Below are 14,535 nucleotides of genomic sequence, written 5' to 3'. Positions count from 1 at the left end.
CTTTTCATGAGGGCTATTGCACCTGGTAGGAGAGAGTGTTTATGTTGCTGTTACTGAGATGACACCAGAAATATCTTTTTTTGTATGGTAAATTGAACAGGGAATGTCCTAGTTCTGTTATGTAGCCATTGTTGGGGGGTCAGGGTGGATCCTGTAGATACAGAGTATATGTTTACATTTAGCCCAGTGACAGTCATGTGTTCAGTGTGTCACAAAGGTTGAGAACCACTGCGTTAGAGCACTGTTTAATCTAGAATGGTCAGGATCCAGGCAATGCCAGATACTGGATGGGAGGTTTCTGATAAAATAATTTTGGATAATGAAAACTTAACCAGATTATGGTTCATATAAAACCAACCAATTTTTGAATAATCAAAAGATTTTGTAGATAATATTTATAATCAAGGTCCGGGGACCAACCTTCTTCAGATAGAGAATTTCCAATTGCTATATCTTTGGATAAATAGTGCCTTATTGTTTTATAAAAGTATAATGTAATTCCTTTGTTTTCCCACTATGTAGTTGTTCTATTTCCATTGAAGGATAAAAGGAGTCCAGCAAACAGACAAAAGAAATGTTTAAGGCAGGTGACAGCATCCTACTCCTGATGGCAGTCTATAAATGCCAGAACTTTCATGTTGTTCAATCTCAGCATTCTGGACAGATCTATCCAAAGGCTCCAGTAGGGCCAACAATTCTGTGTTAAGTATAGTTGTACACAAATTTCTGGCAAGAGAATAAAACTAACAAATCAAACCCAGGGAGGACTCTTTATTCATCCAATACCAAACTCTAAGTCAAATAATATAAAGAAATACTACTGTTGTCAAATTACAGAAAGAGAAAATCCCTTTAGTACACAGACATCTGCACTATTTTTAGTCATATACCAGGAAAATACTGTTTTTTTTAATGTTTGTTTTTTTTTAAATAAAACTCACACCAGTCCAGTGTTCTTTAAACCTCTGTTTGCATCTCTTATAATGGTATGTGTTCATATATATGTGTGTATGTATATATATATATATATATATAATCTTTTTCAAGAGGTGTATGTGCATCACTACTGCTTGAAGGTACTAATGGTCTATTGTGATAAGTAACTTTTTGAAAACCATATCAATGAAATAAGTCATTTTTAAGATATATAAAGATAAAGTTCTTATTAATCTTGAATTTTATCTCATGCCTGCACTTGAGCATCTGTCAGTTTTTAGTAGATTTTAGTGATTTTCAACTCATGTGAAAAAGTGCTTAGGGGGGCAGATCCAGAGACACCGTAATTTCCAAGAAAATTCACTACCTGGATCTAAACCTTGAGGAGGAAAAGATAAGAGCATAGGCCTAGCACCTATCCTTTTGAAGATTATCTTGATTCAATGAGAGTGCGGTCATTTTTACTAGGATCAAAGTACATAGAGGTATTTGTCACCTCCTTTGTTTTTGTTTATGTTTAGTTTTTCTTTGTCTTGCCCCTTCTATAAGAAATGAAAAATAGGTCATAAAGGGATGATTTAGTATTGAAAGTCATTCAAATTTTCTTTATTAATTTTTAATTCCCTTCCTTTTATCCTTAGGTATGGCTTTCCCAACGAAAGGCTAAGAATACAACAACGGTCTTAACTGAACCCTCATCAAATCTGAATTTTAATAAATGTTTAGTTTCATCAGCCTAGATAAATAAACCAGCTTATCCTAGCAGTCAGTGACTTACTTGCACTTTTTATTTTGCACATAGACGTAAAAGTAATTCTAACAAAGATTGGATTTAGCCTGTATTGTGACAAAGTAGCAGTTACAAGTGGGTGTATAGTAGAATACTGACTGCTAAGTGTTTTTCTACAGTTTGCTTTACTAATCACCTAATTCATTGCAGTTCATAATTGACATACAATTTAAAACCACAATCTAGGATTGAAGAAATGCTTTAGAACTTTTCTAAGTAACAGAAACTGGAAGTGGTCTTAAAATTCATGAATAATTTGTCAGTATTAAAAAAATAATAATGGTGGCATTATTTAAAGTAGTCCCACAGCAAGAGAGAGGCACTTCAGTGAATATGTGGCTAGTAAAGCTTAACTTTGCTTAAATTTAATAGATTTCATGAAATAATCTATTTTGTGATCATTAATGAATGGGTCAAACAGGTTAAGGCCAGAAGGTATGAAATTAATGCAATATTAGTCTGCACAGGTATACTCCTTATAGTAAGAATTGACTACTGTGCCTTAACTTGTTGCTGTCTTCAAATGATATTTTTTGTAGTAAGTAATCATGTTACAAATCCAGTTTTGATAACCTGCTGTTAATAATGTCGATTTCTATTTGTGAATGTGTTTTCTAACTTTGTCTTGGAAATTGCAATTTAACTAGGTGCGGTGGCTACTAAAGTTCGAAGGCACGATATGCGTGTCCATCCTTACCAAAGGATTGTGACCGCAGACCGAGGTTAGTTTAGTTCTGCAGTTCTTGTTTTAAGAAATACTTTGACTGTAAATGACCTTTGCAACACCACAGTTGATTAGCTTAATAATTTTTATTTAATCTTCTCTGCTCGAAAACCCACATTTTGGAAGGCGTTCACCAGTGTTTCATTTTTACACAATTTTTTTCCCTTAAAATCTGAACCATTTTTATTGAGAAATTTTGCTAAACACATTTTGGATTCCTCTGCGTTTTATTACATAGTGTAAACCATATAAAATAAAATAGTATGTGGCCCCATTTTTTCAAGAGAGAAATTTAATTAAGCAGGTAACTTTGTGTTAATGAAGATAGGCTTAGACAGCTTTGTCCACTGTGAGTTCCTAGAACTTGCTGTCGTAATTAAATGGAAAAATGTCAAGTTGGTGTTGCAAAGTGAAAGGGGTGGATATTTAATGAGAGATTAGTAGAGGAATAAATGACTCCTGCTTGATTCTGGAGAAAATTGAAGATTTGGCTTCCTCTTTTCAATGTAACACTTTGAGCCAATGGAATAATGATATATTTTTTTAAAAATGCACTTTTTGAAATATCTTGTCGAATTCTGCAGTATGGAGAGTGTGACATTCACATCAAGTTTTAGACTTTATATTAATCGGCAAATGTGGAGCTTGATTTTCATTTAGTTTTAGATTATTTCACTCAAATGCATTCTTTGATTTCTTTTAGCTGCTAACATTTTTTGAGTGCAGAATGACTTTTTAAATTCTGTGCTGTTGTCAGACTCTATTTACTGGAAAAGAAGTCTTCATTTTTCTCCTGGCTATCAACTGTTTGCCACCTATGTATACTCTTGGACCCTTGGACAATCTGCTTGCGTTTATTACACACTGATATTTTTGATTTACTGATATTGGGTAAATCTTCCCATGGCTCAGTCTTTCTAGGGTGAAATTTAACATTTTTATATCTCATTTCACAGAATACATCTTCTTGTGCATTCTGTATTTTATTTATTTTTTTAAATTTTCTCTATTAAATTGTTAATTACATTAAAGCATATCAACACACCTTAAGTTTCAGGTGGGGGTTACAACTTTTTTTATCAGGCAAATTAAACTTTTCCTCTATACCACTATTAAAGTTTCCAAACTCATTAACAAATAATGTTAATATAGTCTTAAATAAAAATTTCCTCAACATTTATCTCTTTCACTGCCCCCTTCCTATTTACTATGCAATCAGGGAGAGAACAAAATGCAATTTAGAGCAAATAACTATAACATTCCTATATTTTAACTACCACTTATGTAAGAAGAGTAGTGGGGTTATCTATATAATACCGGTATTTAACGGATCAGTCCTAACTTCATCTCTAGAATTCAGGAAAAGTTCTAACTGTTCTGGTTCCACAAATACAAATATATTATTTTCTATGGTAAGCACACATTTACAAAGGAACTTAACCATTATTTTTGCTCCAATCTGGCGAGCCCTAGGACAGAGATTTAGGAATTTCTTTCTACGCAATTGTGTGGCTCTTATAATGTCTGGATATATCCAAATCTTCCCACCAAGGTAAAGTTTTTTTTCCTATTGCGAAAGAAATGCTTTAAAACCAAATCTCTTCCAGCATGTGTTAAAAACTTTACCAGCAAAAGACCTCTCATTTCAATCTGTTCTTCTTGAGTTGTCTCTAGAAAACCAGATAAATCTTCAAGTGGAGATGGTGATATATAGGGGCTTGTCCTCGTTCTTCTTCACCCGCTATCTCTCCACCATTTCTCCGCACCGATCCCGATAGGTAATAGGCCTTCTGAATCATAGGCATTTCTCCTATAGGAATTGATAGTACTTCCTGAAAATATTTTTTCAACTGTTCTTTGGGGGATATTAACTTACATTTAGGAAAGTTAATTATTCTCAGGTTGTTATACCTGAGATTATTTTCCAAGCTCTCGAGTCTCTTGTCTAATCTAGAGTCTCCTTGTATCAGTCCAGTTTGAATTACTTTAATCTCATTTATTTGTAGATCCATTTCCTGAATTTTAGTTGTTTGCTAACACTACCGGGTTCACTGTGTTAAACAGCTCTTGAAAGCCCTTTATAGATGTTGTTAAGGAAATTATATCTTTTCCAAGTGTGGAAATACCATTCCACAAAACGCCCATGGTAACAACTTCAGGCTTATTTAGTAATTTACGTTCAGATTCAATTACTAGTATGTTCTGTAGTGTAGTCTCTAAAGGCATCTGGTCCGTCTGTGTCCTTCCTTGAACGGCTGGAAATGGCAGAGAGCTGCCCACTCTGCTCAGTACTCCGATGTTCACCTCTCTCAGGGTTATTAAGGTCCTCTTGCCCTGAGTTCGCCTCGCCGTGCCTGCATCTGAGCCTGCCTCGACCATTTCTTTCACTTGATGCATCAAGGATTCCACTGGGTCAGGCGCACAGACATGGGCTAGGGGGGAAGGAGTAGCCAGTGCTCCAGGGCTCAACAATGTTTCATCGGGTTATAAGGGAGTTTGCTCCTCCTCCCCTACTAAAGCCGACGCATCCGGAGAATCCCCCACTGCAGAGAAAAACTCTCGTATAATCGTCTGAATCGGGGTAGGCTTAAGGAGGGTTGAGGTTCCCTCCCTTACCTTCCCCTTTCTTTTAGTGTGAGGCATTTTAAATGACAAAGGCAAACTGAAAAAATAGCGAGTATCGGGAGCTCATCTAAGCACGTCCTCCCTTCACGACGCCATTTTGTCTCTCATGCATTCTGTATTTTAATATACTTTCACATTTTGTAATTCGAGTAGCCCTTTTTTATGGGACCTTGCAGACACTTGATTTCATTTAACAGATAATTTTGAATTTAGCAAAACACTAAAAGAATGAGCAAGAGAGAATCTAGGTAATTTCTTTCTTAATTTGTACTTTGTAACAAGATAAACATGTTGAAATTATGTCCCAAAGAATACAATTTTTAAGAACCCTGTTCACCTCGAGCTAGTGCTATATATACATCAGCCAGATTTTTTTCAAGCTTTCCTGAAACTGCACTCTGGTTTGATAAGATGCAAATGGTTACTCTTTAGATAATGAATAAATCTTTCTGCTTTTTAAAATCCTTCACACCCATGTCTTTTGGTAAGAAATTTTGTAGCATCCTTTGGCAGATGTAACCCTGCTTATGATATGATATTGAATCAAGAGAAGCAATACAGAAAATGTTAAAACAAATGGACTATGTTGTCTGTCAGTTCAAGAAAAATTTATATTAATTTTTATGCCAGCAATTACCTTTAAGTCAAAAATTCAAAATGCTGGCAAGAAATGGGATAAACATGTTTTGTTAAATGTTCATTATTTTGCCAGTTGTGGTGAGAATCTATTTGCTGATTTATTAGTGACAGAATGGAAACTTGGGCAGCTTTTCAGGGGTTTCATGCGTAACCCTTTGAAAATCTACCCCTTAGTATCTTTACTGCCACAGCGTCAGAACAATGCCATAGTGAATTGTCAAGGATACAATATTTTCAAACAAGTTTTAAACCTTCTGTAACACTTTTTTTTTTGCCTGCAAGAGAACATTATTTTCTGTGAAAGAGATAGACTATTCAGTTTGATATCAGACGGTTTTATGGGAACATGAATTAAGTTCTAAAAATGCTATGTTTAAGAAACCGGTTAGAATTGCTAGAGCTTTCTGTTCTTTTTAATTACAGGTAGTAAGTCAAATTAGTTGCATAGGTTCAAGTTTCAAAAACTGCTCAGTGTTTCATTAAAGGAGCTACCTTTTAGAGACCTACATTTAGGGGATTTTTTTAGCTGAACTTAGCAACCTACGTATTCGCTTGAAAATTGCTCCTAAATTTAGGCCTGCGATTTGTTTACCTACATTTAGGGATCTAACGTCCTGATTTACGAAACTTTATTTCTGACAGGCACGGAATGGGAGAAAAGCATTAGCAAATTAGGCTGTAAGTGTCTACTACCAAAAATCAACACTAGGTTCATTACTTTTTTTTTTTTTTCCTGCCCTAAATCAGTTCTTATGGCCATCCACTTTTGATGTCTAACAAAAATGGGTTCCTAAATTTAGGCATTCAGATCTAGTAAATTTTCAGATATACAATCACAGTTTATCCCAAAATAAATATATACATTTTAAAAAGAAATATTTGTGTATATTAGCAATAATCCCTTGTCACAAGGCAGTGATTGAGTTAATGCCCTGTATGCATGAAAAATCTTCAGCTTTGTCTTGGGCTCCTCCAGGCACTGCATCATTTGCCCCATCTATAGGGGATTATGGCTTAATTACTGAAATTTCTTACTGCCTCCCACTTAATGCACTTTCAAGGTAATATTTCTCAGCATAGCAGCATGGGATTCTATTAAAAACAATATCAGTAATCAAAAATATTCATTGTAAAACATTTATTCATATGTTTTCTACAACGCTAAACTATAGATTTCTATACTAGGTCTAAGGGTAAAAGTTTTAAACTGTTCTTTTAAGTTATTTTACTGTACTACTGTGTTTGCTTTTTGTAAGTTACATACTCCTTACGTTTGCTTAGAAATTGTAAACATGCATTGAAAGCAAGAAAATGTAAATTCCCAGAAATATAAATTCTACTTTTATAACTAAGCATTTAAATGTGGTGAAGGGTTGACAAGTACATAGTTCTTCAATACTAAGAATAACACCCAGCTGTATAATACAAAACTGAATTTGATTCTTATTGCAGACTGACTGAATTGTAATAAACTGTAAATGGTGTTGAACAGTTGATAAACCTGTGTGTACTGTAGAAGGCCAGGGACTTGGCAGAGGATATATAACAGGTGTTCTTGGTATCTAAAAAGATAGCTGGCTTCAGTAGAATACTCCATACAATATTTATCATGGCTGATCATTTTTACTGAATGTTTTCACTGTAGATGTGTGTATATACATATATACACACACACACCTAGTAGAATTTTTTTTTACCATTTAATTAAAAAAAAAATGTCCAGATTAAGGATGCTTTAAGATGACTTTTCTAGTACAACTGAAATGTGGTCAGAATTTGCCGCATTTAAGCATATTTTTTTTAATTATTTTCTTCCATTTTGGAAGGTACTTTTATTTACTTTATTCCAAACAAGCATATAATCTCTCCTCCGTGGATTTTTACCCTTTTCCATGTGCAAACTAAAATGTGTGAAGATGATCAGACCATGATATATTTGCTCATCAAGATGATGCTATCTGTTGACATTATACCTACTAGAATTCATTATGTGAAATGGCACAAATCTGATTTTGCACTGATATACCTTTCTCACTTTCATTTCCTCTGCCATAGTCATAATGGCAACAGTACAAAAAGAAACTATATAAAACCTCAGAATTTAGTAGTTATAGGTAAGTTGTTGAACAAGTCTTAAAAAAAAAATACTACTGTTAAGTGGACCAAGTTTGGTGAAGGAGAATGTGAAAGAATGATAAAGAATAAACAGCTCAAGAACATTGGGAATGATAACGTTCCACTTGAGAATTTTTGTTTTACTGTAATTTTTATTTTTAAAAGGAAATAGTATTTACAGGTGGCTTCTTTAAAATATAAAAATATAAAGCAGGAATGTATATGAAATGTCAGATTTTATTGTATTTGCAGAATATTAGCTTTGAAATTGAACAAAGAGGGCTGTTTGTAGTTTAAAAACAAAAAAAGCCTTATTAGCATCAGTTAGAAATTTTCCTATATTTTTTTGATGTACTTCAAGCTTTTAAATATAGAATTTAAAATGGCAGGACTTTTACAGTGTTTACATGCAATTGCATTTTATAAGTGTCCTATATGTGTAAAATAGTATTTTCAACTGGAAACTGCTGGCTAAAGCAACAGGCTTGGCTTTTTCCTGGTTCCCATGATGACGCCTACTCTGCTAGACCACAGTTTAGTATTGCTTTGTATCATGAGGCCATGAAATTCCATGTTGTATGTAAATAGAATAATTGAAAAGCAATAAAAATTTTATTGAACAAAAGAAACCTTGTTTGGCCCATAGTTTTATGTTAACGTAAACACTTTTCAAAAGTTCAAAGTTCTTTAGATTCATTTCTTTTAATAACCAGTTATTAATAATCACATCCATCATTAATAGTTGCTTTAATGCTTGCTCTTGGAGGAATACTAATGCTTAATAGCAGTCAGATACTGATCCTGTGCACTGACTGTTGCAGAATTCTTATACTGAATTCCAATACCTATTCATTGTTTTTTCTTTTCCAGTTTCTTCCATCGACTGCTACTAACCATTAGTTGTTAGTTGTATTTTTTTTTTCTATTTTTTCCTGTTAACCAGTTTTGTGGGAGTGGGCTCTCCTTCACATGTTCAAATCATGATGCAAGATTGTCATGATTTTTATTGCATTCTGTAGATGGTGTCAGTATGTCAGAATTAAACATGCTTGGTTTCTTTGTTTTGTTTTTGTTTGTTTTTGGTTTTTTTTATTAGTTGTGATTAGTTTTTTTTTTTTCATGTTGTCATTAAGCCGTCACTAGCTGAAACTAATCTCTTCTCTATCTTTTCTTTCTTTTTTTTGTTTTTGTTTTTGTTTTTTTGTTTCTAACCACCCAGCCGCCACCGGCAACTAACATATGACCTTCTGACCTCTGAACTCTTCACCCAATGATGACCTGACCATGCCTGCCTGCTGATCAGTTAACTGGTAATCGCCTTTGCTTGCCTGTCTTCAGTGCAGCGAGCTGAGGCACTTGTCCGTTCGTCTTACCATCTAACAAAAAAAATAATCAAAACAACAAAGACACAGGTTGTCCTCCAACTCAGCTTTTTTTTTTCCCTGGTTGGGTGAAAGTGGTTCTAGAACCTGCACTGAATAGTAGTAAAGCAATAAGGTCCAATTCATCCCTCAGCACTGGTCAATCCTCTAGCATCCCGCGCTAAACGAACGGTAAGAAGCCCTCACCTAAGAGATGGGGAGATGACAGCCCCTTAACTACCCGACGACAGAGGCAGTTACTGTGAGAGACTTCTAGGAAACCTATTACTTCTCATAGTGAAGACAAAAGCTCTCCCTGAATGTACTGTTGTGATGATGCATCATGCATGAACCTTTGGTCAGAGACATCACTGGTGAAGGGATTCTGGAAATAAATTTTAAATTGACAATATTGAAATCACTACAGTGCCCTTAAAAGATCAAAGTTGCAGTCTCCTAGATATATATATCTATATATATAGAGAGAGCCAGATTTAGTGTTTGGGAAAAATTGTGCCATGAAAAAGCATTTTGAAAATTCCTTTTATAACTTAATGTAAACAAAATTGCAACACTATTAAAAAAAAAAAAAAAATGCAAACATGAGATTCTGCGATACAATTACCTTATCTATTAGTTGAGCCTCCTTAGCCATTACCTGAGAACAAGGTACATGCATTATGTGTCACATTACTGGGCAAACTGTTCAAATACTTTTATAAAATCTCCCTGTATAGAAAAATTACATTAAGGATGTAAAAGCCATGCTTGCCTATGTGCTGTATAATTGTAATGAAATTGTAGATACAAGTGTAGTGCATTGAAACAAAATAAACAAAAAAGTAGATACTTTTACAATACAAGGGTGCTGGTGCAAAAAAAATATATTTTTGGAAATGTAGCATTTTATACTTTCAAGTGTTATACAAGAAAAGAACAAAGAAACCCTTTATTTCATTAACTGATTTTTTCTGGTGGTTGTCAAGAATCAAAAGACCAAAAGAGCCTTTTTTGTCTTTCTTTTTTATTTTTTAAGTATTGGAATAAGTCTAAAGAAAGAAAGTGCCTTATTTTCTTCATGGTCATTTTGTCGGGTGTCTCTTCTAAAGCCGTTATTTCTTCGAATAGCGAGTTAATGTATGCCACTCAGTCGCCCAGTACAGTATGTGAAAAGAAGCTGTGAGGGAAGACAGACGAGCTGGCAGCCAAGTAACCTGATCTTTGCCATAGTAACTCAAATGCAAGTTTGCCAAAATCTTATGCTGTGAAATTTTAGTTGACCTTTGTATCAGATACTGGCCCTTGTGACATTTTTGCCCCTTTGATTTTAAACCGTAGCTAATAGATTTATCAACCGTCTTTAATGCTTCATAAAAACCAAAGGGTTCTTAGGGGCTAACCAGGTGTCACTGAGCACTGGAATATTAGCTGATGTTTTCACACCCGTGAGAGGTTAGTTTAACTGACCAAGAAAGTATTTTTTATTGGATTCACAGTATATGGAAATGTAACATTTTTTTAGTATTTCAACAAATTCAGTAATTGTTAAATCATTTGGCTCACTTACAGTAACAGTATTTCATAGAAGGATATGTAATACCGATGGGTACCTAACCATAGTGTCAAAAAATGTTCAGGAAATACTGGCCTTCACCAGTTTTTGCCTAAAGAGACTGAACTGCTTGTTGGCTGTCTTCAAAGAAGGCAGGGGCTTCTGTTTGCTGCTTATGTCCTTACAGAAAATACTTTAATCTCTTCAAGAAGTCAAACAGATATCATAGTTAAAGATATTCATACTTTTACACAGGTTTTTTTTCTTCAAAACATTGGTCAAATATGTAGCTATTAGAGCCACTCAATCTCTAAGCTTGGCAAAGATCAGGTGGCAGCTCATTCTCATTTTTGTCAACTCTTTCTCTTCTTACAAATTTCAAAACTTCCAAGTTGTAGATCAGCAGTAAGCTCATATGGCTTACATTTCATCAACCTTCAAAGTGACCTCATCGTTCATCTTGTCTCACTTTGAAACAATTATCGATTTATTTACTATGCAACAGACATTCATCCTTTTGTATTCAGCTAACTTTTGTTGTGCCACCAGCCTCGTCTTCCTGTAAAACATACAGTTGCTTTCATTTACACTTTTATGCTATGCCATTTTTGTTTTTTTAACTTTCATTTGGGTGAATAAACTAGCGACACTCAAACATTTGAGGAAAGCTGTACTAAAATACCAGTATTTGATCCAGTTTCATCTCAACTGTGATAAACCTGGACATTTTAGATGTTTATCAAAGGTCTTTTTTGGGGGAAGGTTTAAGTAGATATAAAAAATAGATGTGTGAGATGTAAAAGTAATGTTTGCTATTGAACAAACTGAAAAATTTAACTTGATAAAAAAAATTGGGTCAATTTAAAGCATGACTTTTGAAATCTCTGAATGCCTTGGTTCTCAGTATTATCACTCTTTGAGTTTTTTCTTTATTATTAAAATATGTAGTTTTAAGACTTTCCTTTTTTTCCTGACAGTATTATGATTTTTTAGAGGGGTAGATGGGAGTGTCGCTTGTATGTAACCGTACAGCTGACATGCATTTGTCTGTTCTTTATAATCTTAGTAGTTTCATGCTATGTATGTACCATAACCAACCTATTGCCTATGAGAACATGTAAGATAATGTATTTACAGCCATTGTTACAAGTTTATAATGTATTTTTCTATCTTGTTTTATATGTATGTTATATAACATTCAAAGGAATTTTTTTCCTGATTGAGAAAGGATACAAAAATGCAAAACCCACAATTTTTGATAACTGAAAATTGCCAATTGTTTTGCAGTACTTTATTATATTGGGAGTGATGTCTTTCTTGGGCTTTTAGTTAGCTACTGGATGACTTCATTAGACAATTTTGGGTTTTAGTTGGGTTGTTACATGGCTTGCATTTTAATTCTTTGGTTCTTTGCTGTTTCTATTAACCCATAGCATTATTTTAATAAATGTTATAATACCAACCTACTAACTCTGGACTATGTCTGTTTATTAACCATTACATGTTTTATTAAAACAATGAAAGACAGAAGAATGTAAAGTCTTCATTTTCTGAACTAACTCTGAAGAGCGTGACCACAGTTAACCTAGTGTGACTTGTGTAAATGTTGTTTGTCAGCTGACATTCTGCACACTATTGTTCAGTTGTCTTTGGTCAATCTGGCCTTTTATCTTGGGCTTAGGTGCCAGTAGAGATGGGAACAAAGTAGGATTTTTCTGAGGCATTCTTGTAGAGTCTTGCCACTTGCCTTTCAACAACTGCATTACTAATTTCACTTTCCTCTTTTTTTTAATTTTCCTTCTCTAAAATAATCACTATCAGCTCGCAGCAAAAGGGCAAAGAGGCCTAGTAATTCACTGAAAAAATGGGATGCTGTGCCAACGGAAACCAGTTTGATTGCCTTTTGAACCATGTTAGGTTATAGTAAGTCCCAGAACCACATTGGATGCTCAAGGCACTTTATTTCACTACAGCATGTCGCCTTTTCTTTGGTAACTCTATCATATGCTTAGTGGCTTGTACTGTCAGCCTGCCTATTTCAGTCCAAGGAAATGATACTGAGAGATGAATCAAGTAAATAGCACAATTGCCTTTTGGCTTTTTTATTATTTTACCCAGTAAACATTTTTTTTAAATACTACTTCCATAACCTGTAAATATCATCTATTTTGGCAAGAACAAAATTCATATGTTGAAATAACATTTCTTAAATACTGTATTGCATACAAAAATTCCAGTTTACTTTGCCAGTCTGAATAAGATATATCAAGTAGCATCAAGACTTAGGGTTTATACTATGCTTGTAAAAAAAAAAAAAAAATTAGGGAATGTAGGAAACACTGTAGCAACCAATTTGAGATATCAAAATACTTTTAGAATTTGTATTTACTATAAAATGGCCATTTACAAAAAAAATAAATCTGTATGTTAAATACTTTATGCCTTTATTATATATCCAACATAATCCCTGGCTCTGCATAATCCATTTCACAAATGTCATGTTTTAATGTGAAATAACTCTACAGTTACCTGTATAATTCAGTTATGCACATGAAGATTCAACTTAAGGGGGGGCAGCTGTATTTTTTTCATATTGTTTAGTTACCAGATTCATTTTCAAATTCGTGAATACTGTTAATACAATCAAATAAAAAGTCAGGCCTCCCACAATTTTGAAAAAAAAATGCCCAAAATCTGACTTAATATCTTAGCACATTTGATGCAAGGCTTGTTAATTTATGTATACTAATGTATTTATCTCTTTGAGGGCATCTTTACCATACACATAGACACTTTTTGTGACAGTTTTAACCTCTAATATTTTAATTGTACCAAAATAAAGGCCATCTGATGATCTGTGCAAACTTGCTTTTGTGATTTAGTATAATTTATACTAAATGTAGACACACATTAGGAAATATCTGATGTTTAGAATGTAACTATTTTAATATGCCATTTTTCTTGTCCAGTAATATTCTTTGCCATCTCTGCCTCCATTAAGGAAATATTAATTTTTCAACTGGAAAATGAAAAAACACTAACAGTTTAAGGCAAAATATTTAAAAAAAAAAACTACATTTTAACACTATGCACAAACTAAAAACAATTGTACACCTTTTAAATTATGAAAAATTGGCTGCAGTGATAGATGCTGGAGTTAATTTCATTATTCTGTAGCAAATTTGAACAATGTAACTATGCTGACTGCACATGTAAAGAAAAAATATTGTAGAAAGTCAGTGGCATATATTTATGCACTGTTACAGGTTTAAGAGTTTGTTCCATCTTGTTTAAATCACTACCACTATCTGTTGGAGTATATAATATTTTTCTGTCTCTAACTTGAGTACATTGCTATCCCAGGTTACAATAAATTTAAAAATTGCACAAATGAAGGCACGTGAAAACGTGTTCATGTAGTTTATTGACTAAGGAAAAAATGCATTAGGATAATTATACACTACACTATGGTAAATTTAAATGATTACTTCAGGTAATCTTCCAGATTTGCTCACACTATGTTCAGAAATATATGCAAATGAGGTTCACAGTATTTTCCCTTAACTAATAACTTTCCATATACATTATTTACTAAATATTTTTAGTAATCCTATTTACAATTTAAGAATAATTTTACGAGTAACAAGCAGATATGCATTTCTTGCTAATTTCTTACTATCTACAAAATCAAATTTTGTAAAGAAAAATGTTCCTTAATATTCATATCATCATTATGACTCCCATATGATAAATGTTACTATTCTATGATAGGGTCTTTTTAAATTGTCCTTTT

The 14,535-nt window shown here is 33.6% G+C and overlaps 1 protein-coding gene across 7 annotated transcripts in view; it reads left to right on the top strand.

Annotated features, from left to right (window-relative positions):
* Positions 1 to 13,868, top strand: part of QKI (QKI, KH domain containing RNA binding) — a 730,493-nt gene extending 716,625 nt beyond the window's left edge. For 4 of the 7 annotated variants that reach the window (XM_029594126.1, XM_029594130.1, XM_029594129.1 and 1 more), the window contains 3 exons: positions 2,374 to 2,448; positions 7,770 to 7,828; positions 9,049 to 13,868. In XM_029594126.1, the coding sequence (XP_029449986.1) occupies positions 2,374 to 2,448; positions 7,770 to 7,804 (110 nt within the window). In that variant the 3' untranslated portion in view covers positions 7,805 to 7,828; positions 9,049 to 13,868. Of the gene's footprint in view, positions 1 to 1,577; positions 2,449 to 7,769; positions 8,872 to 9,048 lie in introns of those variants that run through there. The other 3 variants (XR_003855464.1, XM_029594127.1, XM_029594125.1) reach the window with 3 other exon arrangements.
* Positions 13,869 to 14,535: the final 667 nt, after the last annotated feature.

Source organism: Rhinatrema bivittatum, chromosome 3 (genome assembly GCF_901001135.1).
Source record: "Rhinatrema bivittatum chromosome 3, aRhiBiv1.1, whole genome shotgun sequence".
NCBI lineage: Eukaryota > Metazoa > Chordata > Amphibia > Gymnophiona > Rhinatrematidae > Rhinatrema > Rhinatrema bivittatum.
The sequence above is the reverse complement of the archived record's forward strand: the minus strand, read 5'-3'. Positions and strand labels throughout refer to the sequence as shown.